Source organism: Bacillus rossius, chromosome 13, assembly GCF_032445375.1.
Source record: "Bacillus rossius redtenbacheri isolate Brsri chromosome 13, Brsri_v3, whole genome shotgun sequence".
Lineage (NCBI taxonomy): Eukaryota > Metazoa > Arthropoda > Insecta > Phasmatodea > Bacillidae > Bacillus > Bacillus rossius.
In genome coordinates, this window is record NC_086340.1 from 40,567,077 (window position 1) to 40,579,550 (window position 12,474).

Genomic DNA, 12,474 nt, shown 5'->3' on the forward strand with positions numbered 1-12,474 from the left:
GGACACTTTCGTGCGTGCAGCCGGCGTTCATTGATTTATTTGATGTTACGTCAAAAAATAATTACATAACTAGCATGGGATAAGACAGCCTTAAGCAGGGAATTTTTCACTTTAATTTTATTGCAACAATGATTAATTTTTTACATACAGATATATTTTAACTTTTATTATTTTTAACATCATTATTATTAGGGATGGGGCCAATCAAATCCTCAAATACCATCAACTCTTTAGTATTCTAAGGGTTCGTTATTCGAGGAAAAATATTGGAAGAAAAATATTAAAAATTTGGTACTGGTAAGCTCTGAAGTTGACTAGCTCATTTATTTTTTCGTACCTATCCTGTTACCATTCCACAAGATAATTGTACTTTTAAGATGTAATTATATAAATAAATTTACAATATGTATAGATATAGGAAATTTAGTTTGTGAAACAATCATTCAAAGAGTAGAATATTTCAACACCATAGTTAACATTTTTAATTTATTACACATTATTTTATTTTTAGTCCTTGACACCTAGATTTAGATTTGAGGAGTATAATCGAGGAACTGTCTGGGATTCAAATTCGAGAAAATCTTGATATGACCTATCACTATTTATTATTGTTACTTTTATTAACAATTTCAAATATGGGTAGGTTAAATAACTCTTGCATGCTCTGTCTTTTATCTTTTTTGAGAATAAACATTAAGAACTGAATGGTATTGATCATCTATTTTTTAATGAAGTAGATGTGGAACTACTTAGGCATATGTACTTTTTTTTGTGGGATTCAGTTTAATTGGTGTTTTTGTTTTGTTTAGTAAGAAGATTACTAATGAAAGATGTGAATCCGGATTCAACAAATGAAGATGGTCTTACGGCCCTACATCAGGTGAGTGGTGTTGAAAATTTTAAGGAATGGACTGGGTTATCGCTTTGTATCACTTTATTTGTTCAGTAATCAACATTTCGTCACCTTACACCATTGATAGTTATTCTACCAGTGAGGAAGAAAGAAACGAAAACGAAAAAACAAAATAACAAAACAATTGCATAGTGAATAGTGTTGCCACAGGGCATAACATAAGGGTCAAACAATCGATATATAATAATGGTAATAATAATATAGAGTGCAAGAGTTCAATGTCTCAATACTCTCCCTCATTGAAGAGTGCACTTTAGTCGTCATCACTTTAGTCCAATTCCATCCATGTGGTTTGATAGCTTCGGTCTGTGAAGTGGTTTTGTTAACATGTCCGCTAATTGGTTGTCCGTTGATATAGGTTGAATGTCAATTAGTCCTTCCTGTACGACTTCTCTGACGAAAAAGTGCTGGATCCGTATGTGTTTTGTTCGTCGGTGCATTTCCGGGTTCTTGGCTAGTTTGATAGCGGATTCATTATCGACGTAGAGGCTCGGAGTCTCACGAAGGCTGCCGAGCTCTGTTAGAAGTCCTCTCAGCCAGACCAATTCCCTTGCGGCCTCACTGGCGGCCACGAGCTCTGCCTCAGTAGTGGATATTGCAACGCTGGTCTGTCTCTGACTGTACCATGAAATTGCTCCTCCAGCATACTTGGATATTATCCCTGATGTGGACCGTCCGGTGCTGGGGTCTCCACCAAGATCCGCATCACTGTAGCATTCGAGGAAACTTGGGTCCTTTCCTGATTGGTATACGATTCCAAGTTCCTCAGTTCCTTTCAGGTATCGGAATATTCTTTTGACACGAACTATGTCTTCAGCAGTTGGTTTTTCCAGTGCACGCGAGGCAACGCCTACAGCGAACGCGATGTCCGGTCTTGTTGCTACCATTAAGTACATCAGTGCGCCTACCGCTTGACGATATGGGTAGTTTTCGATTTCTCTCCCTGATTCAGAATTCCCTTGTGGATTACTTACAATGGGTGTCGACACGCTCCTACAGTTTTCCATGCCGAATCTCTTCAAAATCTTCCTAGTGTAGTTCCTTTGGTCTACTTTGATTGTACCATCGTCTTGATGGGTTACTTCCAGTCCGAGGAAGTAGGACAGCTTCTTATGGCTGACTTTGAACTCAGATTTCAGCGCTTCCAAAAAATTGTCCAACTCCCTTTTGCTGGTTGATGCAATTAGCCCATCGTCAACGTACAGTGCTAGGATGAGTTGATCTTCACCTATTTTTCTTGTAAATAGACAGGGGTCAGCGCTACAAGTAGTGAAATCTAGGGTTTTCAGAAAATCAACGAATCTCTTGTGCCAACATCGTGCTGCTTGTTTCAGTCCGTACAAGCTCTTTTTGAGTCTGCAGACTTGATTTGTGCCGTCATTGTATCCTTCGGGTTGCTGTATGTAAATTTCTTCGCTATCATAGAGCTCACCATAGAGAAAGGCAGTGGACACATCAAATTGGGCGAGTGACATATTCTTGCTTGCTGCGATGCTTAGGATGGTTCTTATAGTACTCATCTTCGCAACAGGACTAAATGTTTCATTGTAATCTACCCCTTTCTCTTGTGAGAACCCTTTGACGACTAATCTGGCCTTGTATCTTTCAATGTTTCCATCTGGGTTTTCCTTGATCTTGTATGTCCACTTGCAAGCCAGTGCCTTCTTGTCTTTGGGTAAGCTCTGAAGCGTCCACGTTTCGTTTTCTGTCAATGCCTTCATTTCTGTGTTCATAGCTTGTCGCCAGCTCTCGGAGTTTTTCGAATTTATTGCTTCCTGGTAAGTACCTGGGGTGTCGGGATTTTCTGTCTTAATGAGTGAAACGTATTCTTCGTATCGCTGGGGGGGTCTTATTTTGTCCCTGTCTCTCAGTGCCATTTTCTGGTTTTTGACATTCTCTGGGTCGCTGAATTCTAGGAAATCTTCCAGATCACTTGATTCTTCTTGACATTTTTCGGGAGTATTGAACTGTTTTTCGTCCTCTGATTCGATTTCCTTTTCTTGACCCTCTTGTGACTGAGATTCCTCACACTTTTTGGGAAGGGAAATTGCCATTTTCGTTGTCAATGGTTTTTCGTTGAAGACTACGTCTCTGGATCTTATAATCCGTCTTCCGTTGTTCCATATTCTGTATCCGCAGAAGTCGTATCCAACTAGGATACCTTTGATGGCTTTTTTGTCCAGTTTACCCCTTCTTTGCTTTGGTATGTGAGCGTAGCATTCGCTTCCTATTATCTTAAGGTGCTTGAGGCTTTCTTTCTTCCCAAACCAAAGTTCAAATGGAGTCTTGTCTTCTATTGTGGTTGGACCAGTTCTATTTAGAATGTAGACAGCTGTATTGGTCAATTCAGCCCACAATGCTTGAGGTAGGTTGTCATGAGCGTGTAACATAGCTCGAGCAGCTTCCACGACCACTCGGTTGTCTCTTTCTATGTATCCGTTCATCTCGCTGCAGTAGGGCATCGTGAGAATCTGTTGGATACCTTGGTCATCTAATAATCTCTTCATTTTGGAGTTGTCAAATTCTCCGCCGTTATCACTCAGAAATGACTGTGCCTTGTGACCAGCACGTTCACATTCTTTCAGCACTAGGAGGAATTTTTCATAGACCTCAGATTTTTCCTTTATGAAATATATGAATCGAAATCTCGTGAAATCGTCTTTGAATAATACATAATAACGGGAACCTGAACATGATGGTTCGAATGGGCCGCATACATCGGCGTGGATTATTTCACCGGGTGCTGTGGCTCTTTTCCTTCTGCCAAACTTGAGTCTGTGTGCTTTGCCATAAACACAGCCTTCGCAAACTTCAGAATCTATCTTGACAGTTATGCCTAGTTCTCGTTCGATGAATGCCTTTACATGCTTCTTATTTTGATGTGCTAAGCGTTCATGATAGAGCTGCAGAAGATTTTCGTCGCTGGATACAGAGTTTACATGATTAGCACTGGATAGGTGCAGTTGATACAGTCCACCATTCCGCATTCGGGAGCCGGTCAAGATGTTCTTGTTATTGACTTGGAAACAGCATTTCTCGGCTGTAGAAACGAACTTGCTGCCAGGGTTTTTGTCCTGAGCAGACAAGACAGAAAATAGGTTTTTGCTCATTTCTGGCACGTACCAAACATTAGAAAAGGTTAATTCTCTCTGTGTACCGTCAATGTAGGTGTGCACAACAATATCGCCTGTACCGATGGCTGGCACACTAATGCCATTTGCTGTTGTCACCTTATGGGGAGAACTGAATTCTTTAACAGACATAAAAAGAGACTTGTTGTTGCAAACATGGTTTGTGGCGCCATTATCTACAAACCAATTTTCATTATCACAGTTGGCGGAAAATACATCATTGTTGGTAGCATATAACACCATGTTGCTGTCAGAAAGGTCTTGAGATTTATTTTTAGGTGGCCTACCATCCCTTTTCCATTGTATGCAATTCTTAATAACGTGACCTTCTTTATGGCAGTAGTAACAGGTTACTTTGGACTTGAAATTATGTTTGAATGCAACAAGTGCCTCTTGTGAGTCTAAACATTTGGCCTGAGAGCCTTTGATTGCTAATTCTCTTTCGTGGGTACAGAGCTGACTGGTTAAATTCTCAACCGTCCTTTCACTTTTAGGCATTAGAAGCCAGCTGGATTTGAAAGAGAAATACTCAGGGGGCAGAGTCTCCAGAACCTTACAAACGAGTAACATATCTGGCAGATTTTTAATTTCCATGCTTTCAGACAACTGTATGTTGAGGTTATTCCAAATATTTTTAATCTTTGACAGGTGACTAGCCATGTCGTTATTGGAATCTGACTTGTACGTGAAAAATTGCATACATAGACAGAAAGCTTTATCTTCAGTAACACCTTCATATAATCTATGTAACTCTTGCCAGACTTCCTTTGAAGTGTTGTACCTCATTACTTGTGTTAAAGTTTCTTCTGTCATGTTACTTGTCAGAATCAATAAAGCTTTCGTGTCCGCATTTTGGTAGAAGTCTAATTTGGTATCATGAGCTGTTACCTGTTGAGCAGAAGCCGTTGGATCGGGTGGGACAGGCTTGGTCAACTTGCCGATGACAACGTCCTCACCCCCGGGAATACTTCTGAGTAGGATAAGTACCTTGTACTTCCATGTAGCCCAGTTGTTCTTTCCTTCGAGATTGCCAATGTTTACCTTCAGATCCATTTCGAAAAACTTCGACCGACTAATGGATCAAGAACTTGAAACGGGTTAACACACGTGCAACGAAAAGATAAAGTCGATAAAAACAGTCCTGCAATCCTGGGCCCATAACCTGTTGAAAATTTTGAACCTGTTGAAAACTTGGTTTTCGTGATTGGTGTGGCAACTGAAGCCTCTGCAGGCATCTTTAAGGCTCAGTCTCCAACACAATGTTGGTTATTTCATTTTCTGGTCATTACTAATATTTATCCCAATAACACTTGCATTTCATTCTTCGTCTGAAATTTTACTAACTGTTATCGGGAAATAAATAATTTTAAATATAAAGACCAAAGATAAATTTAAATGAATTTTTTGTTGTTGTTTGATAGAGGTTAAATATCTCAATGTAAAATTTATATCTGTATTTATTGTAAACTTACAAGACTATTTATTTATTTATTTATTTATTTATTTATTGTACCTGCATGTAGAACCTTTCTTTTTTTATCTGTTTATTTTTAATAAAAATTGCATTTAACCCTAGAGTTTTCTTTTCCAGCATCCAGCCCTTCTACCAAAGTGATACCTACTAAAAGCAATTTTTATTTAAAATAAACAAATATAAATAAAACGATAGGTCACACAACAAATACCTAACGTTACTAGCTTCAGACATTCAAGCATCAAGTCGAGTACAAAGATTCAGTCCATCATACACGAAAGATAATGGTTCATCAGCTGTCTGAACCCTGGACTGCAATATTAATTCTAAATCTTTTACCAATGGGAGTCTGTTGTTGGCAAGGGGTAACTGAAACACTCATAACAACCGTTTGTAATACCCTTGATCACAAACTTTCGATCATGCATCTATCCTGCAAAAAAAAATCACTTTGTTCACATGCACCTTAAAAGAATGATAGTATCCTTCATAAAGTAGTGGTGAAATACTTTCGTTCGTAATTATAATCGCCTGTGTGATCTTTTATGGCTTGAAATTAATGTTCAGTAAATATCAGGTCAAAATATTTCTGGCCCTACAAGAAATGCAAGAGAGCCTTATAATAAATTTAGTTTATGTTGATGACGAAAAAATTAAACGGCTGTCTTGGCTTTTACGGGCCTGTATCACGTCTCCCACTGAATGTCACAGCTAAGTGGAGGTTGCTCCCCATCGTGGGTTTATTGTAAGTTATCCACAGACTGCAATTCAAATTTATTATTTAATTTTTTTGCTGAGAAAACCTTGCTATTTAGCTTTGGAAACTTTTTGAAACATTGAGCAAGTCTTGGTGCAAATATTACATCTGCAGCTGCCCATGTGGAATAATTGTTTATTTTCTCTCTGCAACTACACCCTTGAGTCTAAAGAGCTCGCACCTTGGCAACATATTTAATTGTATTTTGCTTTTGGTTTTGGTTTTCGGTGTTATAGCTATTCTCACATAATCTTGCCTTTAGATATGGAAACACATGTAGTCTGAAAGTAGACGTAGTTATGAAATCAGGTACCAACTACCAAAAAAAATCTTTGTAGCCATTGTAGCCTTGTGTACAAAATTTTTCTCTTAACGTCACAGCTGTATAATTTAGTATTCAATATTTTTTCATATTGATTCCTTTTCTAAGTAACTGATTAGTATAAATAAAATTTTCCTAAACCGAGATCATAAATTTAAGAAATGGCATTTGGTTTCTTACTGTGTAATAGGTACTAGAGTGAAATCTCATTAATTAAAACCCTGTTAATACAAAACTCTCATTAATAAAAACTGTTTCCACAGTCCCTAGAAATTAGATAAGTTATAGTGCTAAGTAAGTTGTTAAATACAGAAGTATGATTATAATGTAATCAAACATTATTCCAAGGGTGAACAGTTACATGTAGTAAATGATGGTTAATATAAATTTCTGAACAATGTAAAGAATCAATGTGAAGTTTAGTTTATAATAATACTGGTACTATTGCTTTGGCACTTTGTAAGTTATGGGAAAATCTTTAGAAATTTTATTCGTTGAAAATTATGGTAGTATGTAGTTTTTTAGGTAATTTGTAAACCTTTGCTTTATTCTTCAGTCTTAATCCTTCTAAGCGTGATACAGTAGAAAATCGTTTTTTGAGTCACAGGTGTAGCTATTCAAAAATCCAAAAATTATATTTTACAATCCCTAAAAAAGTATATTTTGTGTGTATTAAATTTATTTGAATTTTATTTAGAAAATATAATTTTTGTGATTTTATTTTGTAATAGTTTCATTAATACAAACCTCATTATTGCAAAGTGACAAAATTATGGTCCCTTCAGGTTACTATTATTGTTTGACTGTATTACAATAGAAAGGTCCTTCGCCCAGAATAATCGGGACCACTGCCAAGTCGGATTATTGAACGCAGTATAGTTTTAATGGGAATACCAAGTATAAGATTGTGAAATTAATTAATTAATTAACTCGCTAGTAAACAAACAGGAACACTGTACTGCAATGACAATCGACAGGAACGTTAAACTCTAAGCAAACAAAAAACACTAGCAGCACAGTAATGCAGCACCACAGGGTTGGAAAAAAAAACCGAACAATCTGTTGTTTTTTTTGTTTAAACCAGGTTTTTTTTATTATGTTATTTTGATTCTCACCTTGTTCAAATGAAAACCATACAAAATCCCGCTTTCTGCCACTCATGTGGAACCAGAAAAGTTACAACATCAAAGAACTGAAGTCCTGCTAATCTGCACATCTGCACAACCAGAGAAAGAGTATTTCCCCACAGGATGAGGAGTCTCCATAGAATGGGTGTTTCTCACAGAATGGGGTTTTGCATTACAATTGGGATTTCCCACAGAATAGAAATCAACTATTTAATATTTTTAATTTTAGAGGAGATTTTAGCTGGGTATAATTTACAATTTATTGAGATAATTTAAATGATAAGATCTTGATTTAGTATATAGTTTTTTTGTTCCTGTAAATCACAAGAAACATTAATGACCAAATTTTCATTGTTAATAGAGTGGTGTTAGACCTTTCATTTAAAACAATTCAGGGATTCAATTTAAAAATATAATTTTAAAACTACCATTTGATTTTTTTATAAAAAAACACTTGGTTTAAACCACGGTGGTTTACTTGAGCCAACCCTGCTGGTGGCCGCGATCTGAGCGTGATCTGCTCGATGGATGTCGGGTGGCTCCACGATGCACAGGAGCGAAGGGACTGAAAGGAGTTGTGTGTGGCAGTGCTGCATCGACGACAATGAGGAGATGATGAAGCTGCTGGTGGACTACGGCGCGAACGTGAACGCGGAGGACAGCGAGAAGTGGACGCCCCTGCACGCGGCGGCCACGTGCGGACACCTCCACCTCGTGCGCTACCTCATCAGCCGGTGAGCCCCGCGCTGGCGCAACTCTTGAGCAAACTGCCTTGCCGGTCACGGCCAGGCAGCCAGATCAAGAAATGTGACATGGGGAATTTTTTGAAGTGAAACTTCTTTTCTGAGGGGGCTTCAATTTTCGAGAGTTACGGAAATTCTGATCGCTTAAGAGAAATAGTTAGGTACGTTTTGGGGGAACCTTAGCAAAGGCGAGTACGTCAGCAGCGACGCCACTCTAATGCATGCACTAGCGGTCAAATGGGAGGATTGCAAGGGTACGTAACGTAGCATGCTATATGCTAGTTGTAACGGCCGGATGAGGAGACGGCAGGGGAGAATGTAGGAATGGCGCGATGCTACGGAATTAAGATAACGCCCTTAGTTTTCGTAATGGTTAATGATTGACGCTACCATGTTTCTTATATTTAATTTAAAGTATCTACAACTTATTTATTCATGTGGAAAAGCATTATTCATTGTGCAATTAATTTTTTAAGTATCATTCATTTTTATTTGATTAGTGCGATTGAGTATGTAAAAGAGAAGTACAGACTTCAGAGGTTAGCTTTACAAATGTAATTTATTTTTTATATTTGAATACTGTGATTTGAAATATCAAAAGGACTTATTGACTTGTGAGATAGATTTTATAAGTGTAATTTATGTTCAATTTAAGTGTTTTTTTGTTCTTTAATTTTATTCAGCCAGAAATAGTAATTCAATAATATAACGCTTAAAACTAATAAAAAAGGCAGAAGCAGATAAAAGGTATTATCAAAGGCAATATGGGAAATAAACCTCCAAAAGAGGCGCCAAAAAGTGCCAGTAAACTGATGCAAGTACAGGGAGTGGAAAAAACATTTTTTTTTTCATTTGAGATTGTACCTGCATCCTTAATATTCTCAATCATTATCTCTTGTTTAATAAATACTAATTTATCTTTATCTATACCTAATAAGCTAGAAGTTTCACTTCTGTCACGTGTGGACTCCACATGTAGAATGTGGTGTTTGACTGGTGGGTGTGTGATGGAAACGCGATGCACGGTCGGGTTGCCGAGGTTGTGACGCGCCGTGCTTGTCGCGGCAGGGGCGCCAACCTGCTGGCCGTGAACGCGGACGGCAACATGCCCTATGACATCTGCGAGGAAGAGGCGGCCCTGGACTACATTGAGGGGGAGATGGCGCGGCGCGGCGTCACCCAGGAGCTCATCGACGAGACGCGGGCGTCCACGGAGTCGCAGATGCTGCGGGACCTGCAGCAGTTGGCAGCCCTGGGCATGGACCTGGAGACCCCGGACCACCAGGGCGCCACTCCGGTGAGGGGTCGTCTAGCGTTTGCGTTGCGGAGACAGTTTCACAAGCAACGGAAATTATAATTCACACTCGTCAACTTTTATCAGATGTGGTCTGGCACCATTCCCGTGATGTCTCGGGTGTTGCGGTGGTGAGGTAAAAAGTTACTCCAACTACGTCATGGCATGCCGTCTTCTGACAGTTCATGACTCCATGGCGTAAGGTAGAGCATGAATTTGCATAAATGATTGTGTTAGGTCTGTCAGGATACATTCTTGTTGTTGCAGTAACATTGTGACATGGTGGGGCGAGGGTGGTTGAGTTGTCAAATAACTCGCCTTCTACTAAAGTGATCTCGATGCAATTTCTGGTGTGGTCGAACGTGGAATTATTGCAAGTGGGAAACTTATCAGCCGTTGCTGTTAACTGAATATTCTTAAAAAGCTAACAATTTTTTTTCCCCCCATGATTAGCAGTCTATTCCTACATCAAGCTGAGTCGAGTGAGTAGCTTCAGCTAGACTGCTCGAGAGTTGAGTTCATTGTGCACAATGGGATGATATTCTAGTGTATCTTTCTTAAAATTTTAATTCTATGTGACATATGCAATGTGCATACAAACTTGTACCACTATTTTGCAAATACTTCAGGGAAGAATTTAATTTACAATCTTGCCATTTATGCAGTTTCCTTAATGTATGGTTTATTTACTTAATTACACTATTCGGAAAAGTATATTCCTGCTATTTACGACCCGTGGCCTTTGATACACCATATATTTGATACACAGCAAATAAACTTTGAAAAGAAAATATTTAAATGTCTCGAATATAGGTATTGGATCTACTTTGTCAATTTTCTGTAGTATTGATAGTCAACACAAATGTTGCCACACAAAAATTATACATCTTAAGTCTTAGTGTATTTGATTATCTTATTAAAATGTGAGACAATATTGTTATTCATTATAAATGAAGCTAATTTGTAGTTGAAAACTATTTTAATATGTCACTTTTTTTGGTGGTTCATACTTTTCTTTCCAGTAGTTTTATGGTTTATACACATGGTTATAGCAGTTATTGAACAGTGTTAAAAATATTCCAGTGGGTTTTTTAACTTGTGACAGACATAAAATTTATGGTCTGCTAGCTTTAAATATTTAATAATACTGCACACACTATTTATTTATAACATATGAAAAACACACGAACAATATAAAGTAAATAACCATTTTTATTACTTATTATGACCCTTAGAATAGTAGCGTAATCCATTATAATACTCTTCATTTTATTACACCCAAACGTAAAACTTCTGCAACTGCTAGAAAGACTCTACTCTAGTTTCATGGATTCAACTAAAAATACGGTAATGAGTCTAGGCGTGCTCCCACTCGAAAGTATTATTCTTCACGTTCCCCATCTTGGTTTAGCTGAACTGTTGACCGGAGCCAGGACGGCTTGTGAACCACCCTGTGTGGTTTGGCCTTGCAGCTGCACATAGCCGCGGCGAACGGCTACCTCCGGGTCGTGGAGTTCCTGTTGGACCAGTCCGTGCTGACCAACGTCAAGGACAACGACGACTGGCAGCCCGTCCACGCGGCGGCTTGCTGGGGACACGTGAGTACCGTCCCCGTGGAGAGTCCTTGGATTTTAATGTTTGCGAAAATAAAATAGTCCTAAGTGACAACGTACTGGCGGGGTTTTGGCCTGCCGGGCGGCGGGAACCTATAGCTAACTTCCTGTGAAACTCTGTCCACTGACTTGAGCAGGCGGTTGGCGGTCCGCTAGTCGGACAGAGTGGAGGGGACCTGTCTTCCAAGTCTAGATCAGATGTTGGGCTCTGGATTAGTAACATCTGTAAGATGACTCCTGTTCTACCCTGAAAGGGCGCAGACATAGGAGGGGAGGTGGCGGGTGGGCCGGCCTTCGGGCCGGAAAAAAAAACAGTCTTAAACTCCTAAGTGACATCCTAAGTGGCCAGAATTGATTAGAGATCTTTGCCGTGGATTTGAGGTCTTATTGCATACGGATGTTGAAAGATAAATAACTACAGTAGAATCCCGCCGATGCGACCCCCCTCTGATGCGTCCATTCCGTTTATACGACCGTTTTTTGAGAAACCGTGAAAAATTTGAGCACAGAAAGTCGAAAATTTGAGTAAAATCGGCTGAAAAACAAGTCTGTTACACTTTGTTGGGCGCTATGTGTTCACATTTATCTTGGCGAGCGCTGTACTGTAAGCAGGCAGGCATACAAAAGACTGCTAAAAATAGATACCACCCCTCTAGACTGTCCACGCTAGCCAATACCGGTAAACTGCGCGCATCACCTGATAGCATCTGCGCGCGCGTCTATTGCAGTCCCGGTCCCGTGCTTGTCTTGCGACTGATTAGTGTGATCTTGCTCACTTGTGGATACACTGCTCTCGCTTGTTGATTCGGATTTCTCTTGGTTTTTATTAGTGATTGTTGATGATTTATTAAGCTTTGTTTCTTGGACGCCGATTTGGTTACACTACTGGTTTGGTTTTGTGAATAATTGTTGACAACACACGCATTTGTTTTTGGATTTTGATTTGGTAACATTGTTGGCTTGATTCTATGAACGATTGTTGGCGACACACGTAGTTTTTCACGGATTTTGATTTGCTTACAATTTTGGCCTGATTTTGCAAAGCATTGTTGACGATTGTGACTCGTTTTTGAATTTACACTGACACGTGGATTTAAGGA

At 39.1% G+C, this 12,474-nt stretch overlaps 1 protein-coding gene across 1 annotated transcript in view; it reads left to right on the top strand.

The window, feature by feature from the left end:
- The window catches only part of LOC134538465 (protein phosphatase 1 regulatory subunit 16A), a 52,526-nt gene that overhangs the window by 10,531 nt on the left and 29,521 nt on the right, over positions 1–12,474 (top strand). Inside the window, exons 3-6 of the mRNA XM_063379797.1 lie at positions 810–880; positions 8,313–8,458; positions 9,536–9,764; positions 11,234–11,359. Of these exons, the coding sequence (XP_063235867.1) occupies positions 810–880; positions 8,313–8,458; positions 9,536–9,764; positions 11,234–11,359 (572 nt within the window). The remainder of the gene's footprint in view (positions 1–809; positions 881–8,312; positions 8,459–9,535; positions 9,765–11,233; positions 11,360–12,474) is intronic.